This window comes from Verticillium alfalfae, genomic scaffold (assembly GCF_000150825.1).
Source record: "Verticillium alfalfae VaMs.102 supercont1.1 genomic scaffold, whole genome shotgun sequence".
NCBI classification, from domain to species: domain Eukaryota; kingdom Fungi; phylum Ascomycota; class Sordariomycetes; order Glomerellales; family Plectosphaerellaceae; genus Verticillium; species Verticillium alfalfae.
Genome location: NW_003315038.1, coordinates 4,034,717 through 4,053,536, shown reverse-complemented (window position 1 = coordinate 4,053,536; position 18,820 = coordinate 4,034,717). Strand labels below are relative to the sequence as shown.

At 55.5% G+C, this 18,820-nt stretch overlaps 5 protein-coding genes and 2 non-coding genes across 7 annotated transcripts in view; 3 read left to right on the top strand and 4 right to left on the bottom strand.

The window, feature by feature from the left end:
• Positions 1-129: 129 nt before the first annotated feature.
• Positions 130-741, top strand: VDBG_01228 (conserved hypothetical protein; the record flags this gene model as incomplete). The annotated part of the gene is made up of 1 exon (XM_003009499.1): positions 130-741. One exon carries the CDS (start codon positions 130-132, stop codon positions 739-741), a length of 612 nt encoding a protein of 203 aa, XP_003009545.1.
• A 432-nt stretch (positions 742-1,173) lies between these two features.
• Positions 1,174-1,245, bottom strand: VDBG_15024. The gene has a single exon. It is a non-coding gene; the product is annotated as a tRNA-Ala (tRNA).
• Positions 1,246-2,397: 1,152 nt separating this feature from the next.
• Positions 2,398-3,243, top strand: VDBG_01227 (conserved hypothetical protein; the record flags this gene model as incomplete). The annotated part of the gene is made up of 1 exon (XM_003009498.1): positions 2,398-3,243. The coding sequence occupies one exon, from the start codon at positions 2,398-2,400 to the stop codon at positions 3,241-3,243; it is 846 nt and encodes a 281-aa protein (XP_003009544.1).
• Positions 3,244-3,438: 195 nt separating this feature from the next.
• On the bottom strand, positions 3,439-3,540 carry VDBG_15023. The gene has a single exon. It is a non-coding gene; the product is annotated as a tRNA-Ala (tRNA).
• Positions 3,541-3,818: 278 nt separating this feature from the next.
• On the bottom strand, positions 3,819-8,690 carry VDBG_01226 (brefeldin A resistance protein; the record flags this gene model as incomplete). The annotated part of the gene is made up of 3 exons (XM_003009497.1): positions 3,819-4,386; positions 4,479-5,661; positions 5,714-8,690. 3 exons carry the CDS (start codon positions 8,688-8,690, stop codon positions 3,819-3,821), a joined length of 4,728 nt encoding a protein of 1,575 aa, XP_003009543.1.
• A 3,012-nt stretch (positions 8,691-11,702) lies between these two features.
• On the bottom strand, positions 11,703-14,028 carry VDBG_01225 (conserved hypothetical protein; the record flags this gene model as incomplete). The annotated part of the gene is made up of 3 exons (XM_003009496.1): positions 11,703-12,512; positions 12,570-13,299; positions 13,370-14,028. 3 exons carry the CDS (start codon positions 14,026-14,028, stop codon positions 11,703-11,705), a joined length of 2,199 nt encoding a protein of 732 aa, XP_003009542.1.
• A 4,511-nt stretch (positions 14,029-18,539) lies between these two features.
• Positions 18,540-18,820, top strand: part of VDBG_01224 (endo alpha-1,4 polygalactosaminidase) — a gene marked incomplete at both ends in the record, with an annotated part of 1,130 nt that continues 849 nt past the window's right edge. The window contains one exon of the mRNA XM_003009495.1: positions 18,540-18,806. Within this exon, the coding sequence (XP_003009541.1) occupies positions 18,540-18,806 (267 nt within the window). The remainder of the gene's footprint in view (positions 18,807-18,820) is intronic.

The following is an 18,820-nucleotide window of genomic DNA, read 5'->3' as shown; positions in this document are numbered from 1 at the left end:
GAAAGCAAAAAGAACAAAGGTTCCGAAGAGGAGGAGACGACGATTGAGAAAGTACGCCCGCAAAGAACGCGAGCGCAAGGAGGAGTAACCCCTGGCGGCGAGGGCAAGACGTGAAGGTCGCGACCCCAGATGCCGAGTCTTCTTCTTCTGAAGAGGAAGCGGAGCCGGAGGAGGACCTGGGCTTCGACGACCCCTTCTTCGCGGCGGAAGAGACATCCAAGAAGACCAAGACGTCCCATCCGCAAGGAAGAGCGTCTGGCCAAGAGAGCGGCGCGGGAAGCCGAGGAGAAGGAGAAGGCAGAGTCGAAGGCGCAGCTGGAGCTTCTCATGGCCGGTGATGGTGAGGATAATGGCGACCACTTGGATCACTTTGACATGAACGAAATCACGCGAGCCGAGAAGCAGAGCAAGAAAAAGTACAAGAAGAAGGGCAAGAAGAAGGAAGTCGAGCGGGCCGGTCTACAGGAGGGCTTCAAGATGGATGTTGGTGACGACCGTTTCAAGGCTGTCTTTGAGAGCCATGAGTATGCCATCGACCCGTCGAATCCCAAGTATAAGGCCACAGAGGGCATGCAGCAACTGCTAGAGGAGGGCCGCAAGAAGAGGAAGAATGGCGGTGATGCAGCGCCCGACGAACGCCAGGTCAAGAAGGTGAAGAATGCCAAGAAGAGTGGCGAGGAACTCGGTGGTCTTGTAGAGGCGGTGAAGCGCAAATCGGCCGGCAAGACGAAGAAGAGGTAATCACCAGTAGTACCGCGATGTACCGGTGGCTGGTTCTGTATGATAACCTGAGGAGACGTGCTGTCGGAGTTGGAAGGTGTTGGGACCGGAAAATGCAATTGGGTTGAACTCCGCCTTGAAGCGCATGCCATAGAGTACAAAAGGTTTCAACTGGTATTTGCACTTGTGACTTAATGGGATCAAAATGACCAAGAGGAACTGTGGCCTTCATCACATGTCGAGTATCTAAACCTCATAGATACGCGACATTCTTGAGTCTAGCGAACCAGAATCAAGGTCAGACTCACAGTACCGCCGCGAGAGTATCTGGAAAAAGATCTTAAAAAAAAACATGACCAAGAGCTGAACACAGACGAGGCACTCTTGTTTGTATTTCATTACAGAGATTGTACCTCTGGTCGGTACTTGGTGAAGGGGCGGAAGGGCAAAAAATGGAGATGCCCGGGATTGAACCGGGGACCTTTCGCATGCGAAGCGAACAGTCTACCACTGACCTACATCCCCAAGATGCCAATGTCGGTTTCGAACTCAGATTATGAACTGAGTCTATCCGACTGTTTCGTTATTCTTTGTCGTCCTTCATCATTGCACATACTTCTCTCATGGCTGTATCATTTCCTTACGGAAATTCCGTCCAGTCCCGAAGTAACTAATTCCTGTGACAAGCCGTGCTGGAAACCGTGCCGCCATTTCACGCCTGGCGAATCAATCCACCATGTCAGTTACGAGCTACCTACCTGAAAGCATTCAGGTCCCGGCGAAATCGGATGCTCGATGTTTCTTGGTTATACCCGCTCCTGTCTGCTGAGAATCAGGTTGAGAGTCAGTATGCTGAGCTCCAACAACCGCTTTTTCAATGGCAAGGATATGAAGCTACGCCAAATATGATGTGGTTGGTCTGCATGGGACTGGCTCGTGCTTGACCAGAGCATCATGCATCAAGTACCGATTTTTTTTGCCGCGTATTCTGACCCGCGGCTACTTTACCTCTCAGAACATGAAATGACCCTTTCGTCTTCAAGATGCAAACGTCAGGAAACTGCCCCAGGCTCGCGAGAAAATGGAGCGAATACCCGGAGGCAACAGTGGTCTGGATCGGGGTGCTGACGGAGTTCGCAATACCGCATCCAACCGGTATTTCGCAGTGGAAGAGAGAGTCTCCGACGACATGGATGGACGGACGAGCCTTGCGTAGCATCGCTTAGTAAGTTTACTGTCAAACTCTCGCAGCTATGTTAATAACCAAGCAGAAATCGGTAGATAAAGCCACTCCCTATAGCGTGAAGCATGCTCTCCTGGGTGCCTGGCGAGTGGAGGGAGCGCTAGCCGGTGTGGCACCAGATCGACGACCATGACGATTCCGGACGGCCACTTTCACAACAATATCTACTATAGACTTGAGACATTCCTGAGCCAGACACGCTCCAGAACAGTCTAGCCCAACCGACCTTCCGGAGTAGTTCTTCCCCAGATATACCTCGGGTCATTTCTCAGAACATTGGACCGTGCTTGCTGCTTGCGTCTATCAATGACAGCATCGGCGCTTTGTACTCAGGCGGCGATGACGCATGCTTTTCGGATTTCAAATGATGCACGCACTCCCCGCCGACCCCATAACTGGTGCTCTGGTAGCATTTTTACCCTTGTCCATGGGATATGTCCAACATTCTGGTAATATTGACGATGGATCACGTCCTCATCCCCTCCAGGTCAAGTCGTCTCAGGCAGGCCCTGTCTCGCAGATTCAAGTCTCCAGCCACTTCAAGCAATCAATCTGGCGTGGCTGAGGTCTCGGCTGGCGCTACAGAGACTGAGTCGTGGCCACGGACAACTCGGGATCGATATGAACTCCAAAGGGCGAACTTCGAGCCCCGTTCCGCTCGTCGACGTGGGAGCAAAAGCGGGCAGACCAGTGGCCAGACCACTCCTAGCAACAGGTCGAGCATGGTGACTGGGCCTAGGATCAGCTCTGAGAGTCCCGAGTTGAAGCTCCCCACATCGAGTGAAGGTACGGGGCCCAATACCTACGATGCCGGCAAAAGTAGGATAGACACTGCGGGGGTAAACGTCCAACCCGAGAAATTCGATCGCGTTGAGACGCACCCCGATGTCTGTTTCGATCACACCGTCATCACGCGACAACCTGTCACGCACGAAGAAATCAGGCCACACGTCCATACGATTTACGAGCAACGGCGGACTCGCTCCATTCATTATCACGAGCATCGGACCCTGATCCAGCCGATCATAGATCCAGACCCAATCGTACTGCCCGAACAGCACTGGGCTCAGGACCACCGAACTGGCAAAATCTTCAAGATCCCCGATGCGCTCGGAAGGCAACTCGACGAGCAATATGGCAGAAGCAGTCCGCAGCACGTGGAAGTAGATGATGGGGAACTCATCAAGGCGATGGGGAAGATGGGCCTCGAGACATCGCATTTGGACCTCGAGAAAACAATGTCCGATTGGGCGGGATTTGATGAGAAGGCGACAAACTAAGGAGCATTTACCCAAGCATGCTACACCTTAAAGCTTATGAGGCGCAAGGACACACGCGTTGCTATCGACATGTACCCTGACTATATCTTACGTGTAGAGTACTGGCCCGCCCATACCTAATAGAAAAGTTTGTAACGTGAGATACCGCGTTGTTCGGACTTCGCTGTAGAACACGGCGGAGACAAAAGCAAAAGATGGACAATGCGCGAATCGAACGCGCGACCTTCAGCAGATAGTATCTCACGATCTCATGATCTCAGATGCTAAGCAGACGTTATACCACTAAACCAATCGCCCTTGGATGACAGCCGACCTTGGTCGTGGTGATCATGGAAGAGCTGTGCGCTGCGGGCGCTAGGGTTCGGGCTGGATGAGGGCAATGGCCCCTTGGTGGATCGTCTGGGGCAGGCCCGCGTACGGCATACGAAGCCGAGGTTCACACTGTCCTCGGACAAAATGACGATACGAACAAAGCTGTGGCATTAAATTATGATGGTAGCTGGCTCCCAAAATACTAATTCTTCCTCTTGGCCATCAGGCCCTTCAAGGGGTTCAAGGGGTTCTTTCCCTTAAATCTAAGTGGCGAGATAAACAACGACGGCGTAGTTGAATGCAATGAAGCCGCAGAAGATCCCGAAATCCCTCCAGATGTTCCTGTAGTACACGCTGAAGCCCACACCAAACTCATCACCGGTGGCGTACTGGCAGAACTCACACAGCCCATCAGAGGCCGTCTGCACGTAGCCGCCCGCCTCTGCGATGAATGGCTGAACGTACTCATCGCAGCTAAGACCGTTCGGTGCCTCGAATCGAGCAAACTCTTCAGAAGCACATTGGACAGGCTGGTCGTGTATGACAGCCGCGAGAAAAGCTTCCAAGAGGTAGTGGAAGGGAGACAGCCAGTACATCCACTCTCGCCAGAAGGTGGGGAGCTGCATGGGCGGGACAACAACACCGCAGAAACTTACGACGAAAAGGAAGAAGAGCGGGACAAGCAGGGAGGCGAGCAGTTCGTTGGGGGCGAATGCAGCGATGGCTTGGCCAAAGCTGATGAAGTAGAGTTCGAAGAGGATGACGAGGAGGAAACCGAAGCCCGACACAAAGGCGGAGACATCAAGTCCGAAAATCCCCCACCACCAACAGCTACGCAACGAAGTCAGCATTCTGGTAAACGAAAGGGCTCAAGAGGTGACCCGGCCGTGCTCAGCAGAAGGGTGAACCCAGGCTCAACTTACTTGAAGTAAACAGCACCAGCGACGATGGCATAGGGGATCTCGGCAAGGACAGCGCCCGTGGTCCACGCAAACCAGGAATAAATCTTCGCATTGTTTTCTCGAGACTGGAAAACGTTGCGGCTGTTGAGGAAGACAGGCTGCAGTTGCTGGATAAGTGGTGGTGAGATGACAAGCGTCATGAATATGGAGAACAGGCGGTTCTGGAAATCGGTCGAAGAGAAGCCAATCTTGAAGAAGGTGAAGGTATTGAAGAGACCAGTGAGTATATGCAGCATGAACTTGCCGACGATGTAATTGGGTGATCGCCAATAGGAGACAAAGGCACGCTTCACCACCTGAATCGTCTGTGTGCCGAGGGATGCGGCGTATTCACGATCATCCTTCAGGCTGGCAGTCGGCTCGACGTTTTGGCGCTCGGCAACCAAATCATCGATTTCGCGCGAACGGGCCTCGCGATGAGAAGAATCAGCCCACACATCACCCCAGTCTTGGCCTTTGTAGTTTGGATCACCGGCACCGATAGCTTCGAGCATGTATTCGGCGGGGTTGGCGTTGGGCGGACATTTGTCTGCGCCGTTTGACTCGAGATAGCCGATCAGCTCGCTGCTGTCGTGTCCCAGAGGGCCGTGGTAGACGACACGACCACCGGACTTGAGAAGAAGCAACTCGTCAAAGTATTCGAATAGAACGGCAGAGGGCTGGTGGATGGTGCAGAGCACGGCCTGGCCGGCGTCGGTCAGTTTACGAAGGAAGCGGACAATGTTGAACGCGGCGCCAGAATCAAGACCAGATGTCGGCTCATCGAGGAACATCAGTAGCTCAGGCTTTGAAGCAAGCTCAACGCCAATTGTCAAACGCTTACGCTGCTCCTGGTTCAATCCCTCGCCGATTCTGCCAATAGTCGCGCCGGCGATATCGCGCATCTCCAAGAGGTCAATGATGGTCTCGCAGTAGTCAAGTTTCTCCTGTTTCGGTGTCTCGCGGGGCTGTCGCAACAGAGCCGAAAACTGAAGGGCCTCACGAACTGTCGATGTAGGCTCGTGGACGTCCATTTGCTCCGCGAAGCCTGTGGCACGTTGAAAGGACTTGGGAAGGGGTCGACCATCGACGAGAAAATCACCAGTAATTGTGCCAAAGTTGAGACGTTGGGCCAGAGCATTGAGAAGGGTCGTCTTGCCAGCACCTATAATCAATCAGTGGTGTCCGTCATGAATCACGCAAAGTCAAACACGTACCTGAAGCTCCCATGAGGGCAGTGAGTTTTCCGGGGCGGACGTAGCCTTGAACATCCCGAAGAAGCTTTCTTTCTCCTTTCTCGTACGGGATGGTGTAATTGATGTTGCGGAAAGTGAAGACAGTTTCGTTCTTCGCGACCTGGTTTGCAGCGTCGCCGCTTGTCTCGCCTGCGTTGCTCGTGTCAGGCATGGCCTGCGAAAAGTGTCCGCTAGGGCCAGCCTCCTCATCCTTCTTCTTTTCGTGGCCGCCGGTCTCGATTGACTCCTCTACCTTCTTAGGAACTTGACCCCTCTTGAAGACGGTAACAGCACCACCGCCAGCGTTGGGCTTCATCAGCTCCATACCGAGGGCAGTCAGGAAGACGAAGAAGAAGAAAAAGGCCCAGAGGAAGCCAAAGTTGCGCCATAGGTGAGATCTAGTGTAGGAGAACGCCTCTCGGATGTACGCCGCACCAGTGACGATAGTACTGCCAGGTTCACTACCCTTAAGTGTGCACGACTGGTACTGAGGCGAAGCATTTGGACCCTGGGGCACCAGGAATGGCGCCTCGCATTGCAGTTCCAAGCTGGAAAACTCATTTGCCATCAGGGCCTCGAAGCTGTACTGGATCCAATTGATCCATCTCAGCCAGCCGAACCACGGAGGCATGGAGCTAGGTGGAATGAAGTAGCCAGTGTATACTACCAAGATTTGGATTGAGATGCCCGTGAAGCGAGTAGCCTCATCCATGGTCTTGCACCACGCTGAAATGGCTCGGAAGAAAGCGTACGTCACCATGGTCGCAAGCCACAAGAAGAGGGTGGCAATGAAGAATTGCGATGCCGTTCGTCCAAGGTTTGCCATGAAGTAGATGATCACATTGAAGAGGAAGACCTGGATGAACACAAGCGGCACGTCAACCACGGTCTGTGCAATAGCATATGCCGCCGGTCGGTAGAACGAGAAGGACTTGTGTTTGAGCAGAATGGGTTTGGACTCGAAGGCAGCAGTCTGCTCAGCGAGTGCGAGAAGAGCGTTAAAGAGAAGCAGCAAGAAGAGAGTACCGCCGCGAGGGAATACGCCGACGGCTGTGGGAGCGAGATTGAAGAAGAGGCTACCGACAATGAGGCCCTGGAAAACGAGGCCTCCCCATTTGCCGAACAGAGATGCGCGATCTCCGGTCATGACCAGGAACTGACGCTTGGTGCATGCGATGACTTGCTGATGGAAAGGAAGGGTGTAGTTCTTCTTTTTAATCTCTGACGAGGCAGCTTCGCGCTGTTGACGTTGCTCAACGAGCGACGACTCAAAATTCTCAACATCGGCCAGATTCTTTTTGTACGCGTCGCTCTTCTTGTAGGCTTCGTAGAACTCCTCGGGGCTTCTAGGGATACGGTTCTCCCAGCCCTTGCGGACGCTGCGCTCATGAGGGTCACTGACTGAGGTGAGGAAGTCGGCAGTGGTCCAGCGGTCGGGGCAGTCGAACCCAAGATCCATGAAGTACTGCTTGGCGCTGTCGGAAGGTCCGTAGTATAAACACTTGCCGCCGTCGATGAGCAGAACTTTGTCTGCAAGATCGTAGAGAGACTCTCCGGCCTGATAGAGTGAAACGGCAGTTGAGACGTCTGCCATGTTGGTCATGGCACGAATGGACCGAACATACTCCAGGGCAGTGCTCGCGTCGAGACCCTTGCTAGAGTTATCCCAGCCCTGAACAGAAGCTCTGGTGATCATGGCTTCAGCGATACTGACACGCTTGCGCTCGCCTCCAGATACGCCACGGATGTACTCGTTGCCAACTTTGGTACCGAGGGTGTGCTCGATCCAGAACAGTTTGGTGACCACCCTCATGAACTCGTTGATGTAGTCCTGACGACTCTCGCCTTCGAGTCGAGAGTGCTTGCCCGGCGTTCGGGTCTGCAACGCAAACTTGAGCGTCCTCTTCACTGACAACGTAGCGTAGTGGAGGTCATCTTCGGGGTTGTAGATGACCTCGCCACGGTAGTTCTTGGACATCTCCTGCGCGTCAGTGCCGCCATATGTGACGTCACCCTCGACGGCTTCGAAGCCAGAGCGTTGGTTGCAAAAGGCCTTGAGGAAAGTCGTACAGCCCGAGCCAGGACGGCCCAGGACAAGCAGGAGCTCGCCAGGTCGCACACAGCCGTCGAAGTGGCTGATGAGCTCGCGAACGGGCGGCTTGGCAAGGGCAGCCTTGGGACCCTTGGTAAGGAGGTTTTTCAAGGTTCTCGGCAGTCCCATGAAGATGTCGCCAACGGTAGGCTGAAGGCTGGCACCGAGACCGACGCCCTTGACGGTCAGGTCGCGGAAGACAACACCACTGTGGCGGGTCTGTTCCTCCTCCGAATTCTCCTGACGCGTCTTTCCGAACATACGAGCCATGAGCATGTTGATCTCGCTTTCTTCTTCTTGCTCCTCGGCCGTTGAGGATGCACCGGTCCGGCGCCTCGACAGCATCTGGAAGAGTTCATCCTCGGTGCGGGCGCTCTTCTGACGGTGAAGGTGTGACTTCTCCGTCGAACTAGGGGCGGGTTTTAATGGCGCGAGTTGGGGCCCATCGTCGTCGGACGGTGTGCCGCCAGCTGGCGAGACTTTCTCCTTTTCGTCGAGGATTTTCGAGTCCTGCGACGCAAAAGCGGCAGCGGCTAGGGGAGCAGCATCACGATCGTGCGACGCCCGATCGCCATGCAAGGTGCTGGACTCGGAGGAGGCGCCGTAGGTGGGCGAGGGCTCGGCGCGGGCGTTTCGACCGCTGTTTATAGAACCGAAGTAGGAAGTATTTACGGCGACTCCATCATTCGAGGGTTGCCCAGCATTGTGGTTCGAGGTGGGTATGTAGGATCCAGCGCTGTAGTTAACAACCCTGCTGGAAGTGTTGCGATTATGTAGGCCTTGTGGCGTAGGAACCCCATTGGAAGCAGGAGTCTCAGGGAATCCGCCCGGGACGTCAGTATCGAGTGGTGTCGCACGCGCCTCCATGACGGCGAGGCTGTAGGTGAAACTTCAAGCCCACACAGGCCAAGGACAGCTTGATGATGTGTTCAGCGGCAGAATAGATGACCAGGAATGGATGACGGAAACAGCCGCCAGAGGCTATGATGGTGAATTTCGGGGCACCACAAGGTAACGTAAGACTGTTCGAAGACGGAATGCCTTGGAGAGAGAATGAAGAGTTACACACTACACAGCTTCAAGGGACGCGGCACACGGCACCAAATAGTCAGATCGGACATTATGATCCCAGGCCACGGGCCACGGAGCCACGGAGGTCTGCCGACCGTACTGCGAGGCTGACTGTGGCCGAAGGCCGAGAAGGGTCTGAAAGTCTGCCTGGACATCGGTCACAAAAGTGTCCGAAGTGCCCCAAGCATCGCGGTAAGGGGGAGTCTATGACGAGCTCTGGGGTGGGATCCACGATGAGATCAGACTGACTGGTCTCAAAATCATCAAGTGGGAAAATGCCGAGATAAGGTACGGTAGGCTAACTACGCCAGATGGTCTGATTGGGTTGGTTTCGATGCGGTACCACATCCTCAGGCTTGCTGCTTGAACGCGTGTTTCAATGTGTTTCGACATACCAGATGGCAGATGACCCATATGGAATTTCAGTTCACACGCAATAATCGTGGATTACACACTGAGGCGTTCACCTCAGTCATCGTGCTGACGGCATCTGATGGCCAGCAGCCCTGTGGACAATAGCGCTGAGGCCGCGATGGAGTGTGTCAACCTTAGCTACTCATGTAGAAGAGACCCCTGTCCCGTTTTCAGGTTCATGGAAACTGATCGATCCTCAAAATATTTGGGCACCTTAGTGCAGCTGCCGTGAGGACTTAGACCTTAAGGCTCTAGTCCAGGAGCGTCGCAAATCTTTCACGAGCCAAATCCGCGTATGGCTCACTTCTCGTGCCGTATCCGGCAACCATTCATTTACCAAGCATTTCTCAAACAAGCTTCCGCTAGCGAGCGATGTCGAAGATCCAATCACGCCCTGATGTTATCCCACTATTGTCCTAGTACGCGTCATGAATCTGACCACCATCCAAACGTCATCCACTTCAAGACATTACAAATTTGCAAAGCTGAACCGCAAGCACCGATGCCTCTCGGAGCTTGTGAGGGGCACACGGTCCGTCGCCGATGCCGTGGTATTTTCCTTCTGCCACAGGTTTGCAAGGGCGGGATCCGATCGAATTATTTGCACAAGGCCAATTCAAAGCTCCGAATTGGCCAGTCCAATCACGTCGATGACCGGGCAATCTCCCGATATTGCTTTTCACGACTGGTTCGTGCCTCTTCATTTGCCGTAAGAGAAGAAAAATGAAGCTGTCACGAGGGAATCTTAGCGGGCATGGTAGCAAACGACGGCGTTAATCGCGTCCAGGAGCTGGTAGTTTGGCTCGTGACACGACTGCCACGGCGCTTTATGATTGTCAGCATACGCAGGGGGTTGTCAATCAGTCTGCGACACCGTCGTGATGACCCAGACGTCGTGCCTGTTTGATCGAGCTATAAGTGGATGAATTCCACGGAGCTTGCGCCACCAGGAGAAGAATCATGCCATGCATGCGCGATTGTCATTACAGAACTAGACTCTGCCGGGATGCGTCTATGTCACGTGATTTGAGACAAGGCTGAGCTGTGTATATCGTGAGTTGCCATTAAGGAACTCCATGGCCAGTGAAGCTGATTTCATCGACCACGCTGCACTATTCGCGGCTAAATTTCACGGTTTGCTTTCAATAAAGAGGAAGTGTTCAATTTTATTTTCATCCACCAGAAATCACACTATCTGTCATTGTGTATGTCTATGGCATTTTTGATACTTGATTCCCCCATTGCTTTCCACAAAAATGAGACGAAGCTCGTTTGAGATTTCGGACGACCAGGCCTGGGGAAAAAACTGCACGACCAATGAGCGAAAACACCCATGAGATATTTCGAGATGTTTATTCACTTTGCAGATGTTGGATAGCCTTGAACAGATGTTTAATTATTTTCTAAAAAGAGATATCAAGATGCTGTCCCTGGATCCTCACAATACGGCTACTTGAGCCGAACATCTCGTGTCACAGCAGTATACCCGACGTCTCGTACTGAGGAAGATTTTTACTTGTATCCATTGAAGCTTCACGCGATTGCCGGTTTGGTGTCGGCCAGATTCATCCTGGCCGCAACCGGCAGCATCACGCCAATGGGCGAGAACACCAGACGCCACTTCGACCGGTCTGAACAAGAAACCTCATCGCGTCAAGCCTAAAAGGTGCCGTTGAACTTCATTCTCTACCTCATCTCATGACACAACTTTAAGGCATGAGGCACGTATTGGCAATGTTGCGGTGGTACTAATTGCTCCATCCCACGACCACGGAGACATCTCATCCACAACCGTGATCTCAACCGATCTTGACTGAATCAATCGGGCGATAGAAATTGGCAATAACTCAATCTGCTCTGCTTGAAACACTTAACTCATTGTGTGATGTACCGGCGATAATCGTGGCCCCTTACCCGTGAGGTTATATGCATCCATGATGCCCTGTCGCAAGCAGCTTCCATCGTTCCCTACAGCCCAAAGTATGTCTTACACAGGGGAACCTTCTTCGTTGTCTGCTAGATCACAAGCGAGCGCATCAATCAGATTCGCCATGCAAGTACGGCCATTGAACAGCAACGCCGGTTGTCATCACGAGAAAACAATCGAGGCTGTGACTGTGCGCTTCACCGACATTCGAACCAATGGAAATCAGACCACAAGTAGGCGGAGCACGAGAAGACTGAGCAAATATGATGGATAACAAATTATTCTTAAGGATAGACATTATGCTAGATCACTCTTTTCGAACCCGAGTATCCCTGAGACTCGAAAACCGGAAAAGAGAAAAACACCCCAAAATCATGACCCGAAACGCCCCCCCAATGTCCCGTTCTCTAAATGCTGAATTATGTGTGTGTGAAAAATGTGCAAGGTAGTCGCTCAACTCCTCCCGCTTAGGCAGCGATGCTGACGGCGGTGCCGAGGGTGAGGGTGACGGGCGAGCCGCTGAGGGTGACCCACTGGATGGGGGGCTCAGAGCCGACGACGTCGGCGGTGGCAGAGCCGCCGGCAGCGGTGACGGAGCCGGAGGGGATGGTGACGGGGACGGGGACGGCGCAGGAGTTGCCGTTGGCGGTAACGGTGATGGACTTGATCGAGTTGCCGTCGGCGGCGTAGCCGTAGGAGACCTTGGGCTTGCAGGCGTCGAGGGTCTTGCGGTCGATGAAGTACTTGCCGATGTCGTCATGCTTGAGGGTGGTGATGGGCCAGTTGGTGAGGCGGGTCATCTCCTGGGCAATGGTCTCGACCCAGGCCATGACGAGGGACATCTTGGCCGTCTTGGTGCCGACGGTGATGGTGGGCTGATCGTTGAAGCGGAGGTTGGCCTGGTGGAACATGTAGGGGTCGGACTGCAGGCTCATGAGGTAGCGCGTGTTGGTGGCACGGGCGTTGTCAAGGAGCGTGTTGAAGTCGCCAGTGCCGGCGGAGGTCTCCTTCCACTCGCGGAGCGTGCACTCGGCCGTGTCGCAGTTGTAGTAAATGGTGGTGGCGAAGCGAGGGATGATGTTGAGGCCGGCGTAGCCGTTGTCGGCGACAGTGCTCGTCAGGGGGTGGTACTTGTTGCCGAGGTTGCGCAGGGGGTTGCGCGTGTTGTCACCGACAACGTTGGTGATGCCGTTGTCGATCCAGGCCTTGATGGCGTCGCCGTTGTGCATGCCGGTGATGGCAGGGGGGACGAGGCCGTGGGCAGAGAAGCGCGTGGCCTGGTCGATGCCCATCTGCTTCATCCAGGCCTGGTTGAACTGGATCTCGCGCTTGACGTCGGCGTAGGTGGCGTTGTTCAGCGACATGTGGGAGAAGGTGTGCGAGAGGTGGCCAAAGGCGTCACGGTTGGCAGCCTTCTGGAACCAGACGGCAAAGCTGTCGCGGTCGGCACAGGCCTTGGTCCAGTTGTAGGTGGTGAACATGTCGGGCCAGTAGTCCTGGCCGGTGCCGAGGGGCTTCTGGAACTCAAGAGCAGTGGCAGGGAAGTCATCCTGGTAGACGGCCGTGTCGGGGTCGCAGTAGTTCTCCGAGCCGGAGCGGGTGGTGGCGGCCTCGATGTCGCCGTTGCCGTTGTGGGCAAACTCGAGCCAGAAGGAGGAACCCTGGGGCAGGCGAGCGTTGAGGTTCTTCTGCCAAGAGACGTGACCGTTGAGATCAGCTGTGGTGCTCTTGTAGTGACCGCCGGCAGGGTAGTACAGGTCGGTGCCGAGCTGGACATCATCGATCTGGGCGCTCAGGTGCGTCTTGCGCTTGCCAAGGAAAGCACCGCGGGTCATCCAGTGGATGTGAGCGTGCTGCAGGTAGTTGGAGGTGGACGACCAGTCAGGGGCCCACGAGGTGAACCAGACAAACTGCTCGCGGCCGTCGATCTTGTTGATGACAGCGGCGACGGTCTCCGAGGTGTACGTGCCACCGGTACCGAACTTGGCGACCTGCTTGGTGGTGGCCGTGTCCGTGATGGACGCGGGGTAGTGCCAGAGGCCCTGGCTGGTGACACCGGCGTTCCTGAGAATCATGTTAGTCAAAGATGCTTAAGCGAGAGGAGCAGGGGTTGTGCTGCGCGTGGGGCACTCACTTCTTGATGTTGGCAGTGGGGAAGGCGGAAACGTCAGTGAAGCTGATGAGCTGCTCAACACCGGCGCCGCAGCAGCCGCCGCCGACGGTGGTGACACCGAACTGGGGGCCGGGGTACTCGTTGATGCGGACCATGCGGACGCGGAAGTCGGCCTGGTAGGAGTGGATGGCAGCCCACTGCTCAGAGGAGAAGGCGCTGTGCCAGCCGTCATCGTACTCGTAGGCGAGGGCGTCGGTGACGATGATGCCACCGTAGTTGCCGTGCTTCAGAGTCGAGTTGAGCTTGGGCAGGTCCCGGCCCTCCTTGGGCACGATGTAGTGCTCATAGTTGATGCCGTAGCCGACGAGGCCAGCGCTGCCGAGAGAGGCACTGTACTCGTCACGAGCGAGGATGAGAACGGTGCCGGCGACACCAGCGGCATCGCTGTCCGAGCCGTCCGAAGCAGGGGCGTCGGTGGCCTGGACGGGGGCAGCCGTGGCGACGGTGCCGGTGGCAGTGGTGATGACAGGCACGGCAGACTCCTGGGGGTTGTTGTTGGTATCAGAGGGGGCAGGGGAGGCCACGGCAGAGCCAGACGCCTGCCTGGCATCGAGAGCAGGGGCAGGGTGGGCCGAAGCCAGCATGCCCAGGACAGAGACGAGGCCGATCTGGCAACGCATGGTGTCCTGCGGTTGGGCTGAAAACGGAAAGGTGTTGGGTGTGAAGAAGGGGGGCCGAAGCAGGAGTCGACAGGCTCAGGTGAGTCGTCTGGTAGTTGGATGCAGGTGGATCAGGGATGAAGGAAATGAGAGAACAAACAAGTGTCAAGAAATGGGGGTAATGACAAGATCTTGTAGGAGTCAGGTGGAGAAGAGAAGGCTCTTCTTCTTGTTGTTGTTGCTGTTGTGTGATGATGAGGGGGACAAGAGATGGCCGATGGAGACGTGAGGGCCCGAGCAATAAGTACTCGAATCGAACACGAGGTTGGATGCTCAGGAGAGAGGTACTATTCTCAGCTGTAGATCTCGAGGGGCCACCCGTCAGCCAGCCATGTGCGTCCTCCAACCCGCCTGCATGGTCGTGAGAGCCACTGACAGCCCATTGACAAGCCCGCCATCGACACCATTGAGAGCCAGGCCCAGCATCGGCCAGGGCGAAACAGAAAAAAAGAGTCGAGACCGCCACGCCTCACGGCACCGCAAAGCTTGACGAGCCCACCTTGAGCATCTCTTTTGGGACTTAGGGCTGCCAGCTGGAGGGACGGCCTGGACGGAAAAGAACCAAGTTCAGGGTGTGGGGATCCAGGGTCAAAGGGTAGATGGTCAGCCATGTCTCAGCCCCCGGAGAGCCTGGCCTCTGGGGCGAGAGCGAGAGCAGTGAGAGCAGCCAGAGCAGCGAGGCGTCAGCAAGGCTCGATTCACGCTTGGGTAGAGCTGGTGGGCGCGCCGCCGTGATGCTTTACTGCATCGGGACGGATGAGCGGTCTTCGGCCACCGGACCATGTGGGTAGACGTGGATAGCTAGCCCCGTCGTCTTTCGGGGTCCAGCTCCCACGCAGGATTTGAATTTTTGCGCAGAGCTATGACATTTGCGTCGATGTCGGGAAGCATCTCAGGGTCTGGATCTTTGTTCCTCAGTTTTTAGTCTTCGCCATTCTTCCCTTTGTTTGTCCATGTCGTTCCTGATCCAGAACTCTGGGGTCGCAGATGCCGGAAAGCTCTGGGGCATGAAGGCGACGGATTTGGTGATCCCATCCATCCCCCGGCTGGGCCCAGCCAGGCTCAGGTCTCGATGCAGAGCAAAACCTTCCCCGGAGTCCCAGAGACCCGGGACGACGGGGTCTTTGTTCAATCTACGCGCTGCCAAGCGGCCATCAGTTTCCCATAATGGTCTGAGTTCTCGCCTCATCGATATCGCTTCAGGCATGGTCTCTTCTCGTTCGGGCCTGGCTGATCTGATCTGGTCTGGTTGATGTGATCTACCTATCCTGGCCCCATCCATGGCCGATCAGCTTCGCCATGGATTGCCCTCATTCATGTCAACCAGCTTTTTGGGAGGATCCGAGATGGAAAGATCAGCTGCCGCGACATGGCCTGACTCCTGGAAGCTCGGCGTCAACAACCAGCGGTCTGGCGGTCAGCTCAACAAACTTTGACCGACCAGAGGAAACTAGAGGACGACAGGAGAAAGGAAGCAGGAAAGGGAAAAAAAAAAGCCACATCGGAATTTTCCATCCGATGATTGTTGAACACGAACATGACAAGAGGTCCTCACCGATTGCGGCGGAAGGATTGCAATTTTCGCCTCCTCCTTGCGTTCTTCCTTTGCCCGTCTGCCACGCGATCAATAAACCTGCAGGTGCCTGACCGACTGACTCCAGCGTGCGCCAGGGCGGGCTTCGGATTCGCAGCCTCAAGGATGGGCACGCACGCCGCAGACGCACAATGGAGACGGGGTGGCGGGCGCGCCACACACCCTCAGCGTGTGTGCCGCTGACAGATGCGCTGGTGGCAGACGGCTCACCCCGAGACGAGACGAGACGAGACCAGACGAGCGAGAGAGAAGAGACGAGACGAAAACCGCCGTGGTTGGTGGTTGGTGGTTGGTGGTGGTGGTGGAGGTGGTGGGCACAAAGCGCACCAGGAACCAGAAACCAAATCTTCGGCGGGAGGGCCCTCGGGCAGTGAGTGGTCCGATCCTGCCGTGCTCAATGCCACTGTGCCCTTTGTGTGGATGAGAGAGAGAGAGAGAGACAGAGAGCGAGAGAGACACGCACGCCCCCCTCCCTCTTCTTTTCGGACCTCGTGTTGGCGCAATGGCAGCATGAGACGGAAAAGTTGCGACGATTCGACACCAGTGGAAGCGCTACCAGTAGCCCACTTCAGGTGGTGTCAGCTTAAGCAAACCCCCCCCCCTTTTGATCCCCCTCTCCATCGACCCACACGGGATGAAACCCCCGGGGGTGTGTGCGGGGGTGAATGCTGTGCAGGCGTCGATCACTCAGGGGGGCCAACTGGGTGTCATTGGGGGGTGCAGGCAGGGGGTTTGATGCACATGCATGACTACGTGGCATAGGTCAAGACAAAAGAAACACTGAACAGGGCCCCTGGTTCGTATGCAGAACGGCACAACGGTACGAAAAAAGCAAGGATCTGGAGAGACTCATGCGGAGCACGTCAACTTGATTATTGATCTTGGCACACCTGGTTCTGTCTGGCTGTCTGAGCAATGCGCGGGTGCAAGGGACCAAAAAAAAAAAACGAAGAAGCACCCGAATCCTCCGCCAACAACGTAAGTGAGTAGGGTGGTCTGGTGGTCGTGGGCTCCGTCAGGCCATTTTCAAGGGTTCATGTCAGCTTTGCAAATTGAATGATGGCATCTCGTCATTCTGGCTAGCTCCCTGGACCGGCTGGTTCGTTGGCCGGTTCACTCTGAAGGCCATGTAGGCGGTAAGCAGGCAGAGTGTATTTTTATGCTGGCCACGTAATTAACCCCCCTGGTTTATGGCCTGTTGTCGGTTGTCTTTTTTTTGTTTCTGTTGCACACGCCCCCCTTCCTCTCCCACTACTTGCTTGCCTTGTCAAGCAACCTTGTCAAGAGCACCTTTTCCTTTTTGAGGAGAGATGAGATGAGCAAGTTGAGTATATTGGGACCAAGTCGTTTGGTGGCGTCACCAAAATGAGAAATGGCGAGGAAAAAAAAGCTTGAGGACAAAGGTTCACACAGAGAAGCTAGGTGCTTCGACTAAGCCAGAAATCGGAAAAGAGGTTCCCGTGGCCTCGGATCAGATTACGCCTGCCGGGGATTAGGTCTGCAGAGTGGAGGGGGGGTAGCAGTACAGGCGCTTGGTCTAGTTTGGTCTGGTCTAGCGAGCATCGACGACGAGAAAGAGCGAGAGAGAGAGAGACTCACCGGTAGAGGTACATGGCGAGGTTCGAGAGCCTCCTGTTTGTGCACGCCATAGCACCGGTGAGAGCAGCGTCAGAGCAGCTTGCCCAATGTGGGTTAGGTGTATGCACTTGGCTCGGGCCAGATCGTCAGGGCCCTCGCCTGAAATAGGATCCTCATGGTCCTCAGCGGTGTGGACACGGCCGAAAGGGGAAATGGGCGATCGTGGGGGAGAGCCCTAGGGACCCGTTTTAGGGAGCCGCCAAGGCCGAGGCCCCAGCCCTCCTGGCCTGGTGAGGTAAGGAGGCTTGGTAGGTACCAGGCTCAGGCGGGCCAGCACCGCTCAGGCTGACTGGGGATACCTACCAGGCAGGGTACAGTCTTAAAGAGAGGGCTGAGCTTGCGGGAAGCTCCTTGATTCGTTGAGGAAGGGGAGGCCTGCGGGACAAGCGGGTCCCAAGCGCCCAAAGCACGACAGACACTCCACCCTCCCAGGCACCCAGCAGGTGCTGACCACTGACCATTCTTGCCTCCCACCTACTTCAGTACCTCCCTCGAGCATGGCAGTAAGGTGCCTAGGCAGACACAGACCCCCAAAGCTTCCAAAGCGCAAAGGTTCTCAGGGGGATTTCACCCCGCTGGAAGAATGGGTGTAAAGGTCCCCTTAAAGCAGCACCCTTCACCCCCCCCCCCCCTCCACCCCCCTTCTGGCAGGCTCGACTCTTGGGCCTGGGGCTTGTGCGAGCCACGCAAGCTGCGCCTACAATGTCGCCGACAAAGGCCCCCCCTTTTCCCACCAAACACAAACTCATATTGATCCACGACTCGCTCCTCTTCAGCACAATTGCTCATTGCTCCACGAGAACCATCTGTTCACCTGCCTGCCGTTGAGGGAACTATTGAAATCTACCATCAGCCACTCGTTCTTTGGTTTGCAGAAGACTTCTCTTTTTTTTTTTTTCTCAGGTAAAAAATCCCGCATCAGCCGGCGTCGTCAGCTTCATCGGCCGACTCGGTCAGCTTCCTGCCTCCGTCCGCTCACATTCGGTTGAGGATCATCATCATCCCTCAGATCATCAGCCCCTCAGCCATCTCACCATCGATCGATCTTGGGTTTGCCCTTTCTCAACTCAAAAAAGACCTGTCTTTGTCCTGTCGGCGATAGATCTCCCAGCTCGGCAGGTCCATCATCCCCACAAGGCCCGGTCGATCCTCTCCAGAATCTCCCCTCCTCCGGTCTCACTCGCATCTCACCCACCCACCTCATCCCACTCACATCCCTGCCCCCGCCCATCCTCCCAATATGCCGCCCTCTGCAGACGTTGCCTCTGCCGACTCGCTCCACGCCGAGCCCAAGGCCGCCACCGCCAAGCCGCGATGGCCGCTATGGAAGAAGCTCGCGCTCGTGGGTGTCGTCCTAGTCGTCGCCATTGCTCTCGCCGTCGGTCTTGGTGTAGGCCTGAGCAACCGAGGCGGCGGCGATGATGATGAGAACAACAACGACAACGGCAACAACAATGGCGGCGGTGGTGGTGAGGCGGCACCGGCGTTGCAACTCGACCAGCCGCGAGTCCTCTGGCAGCC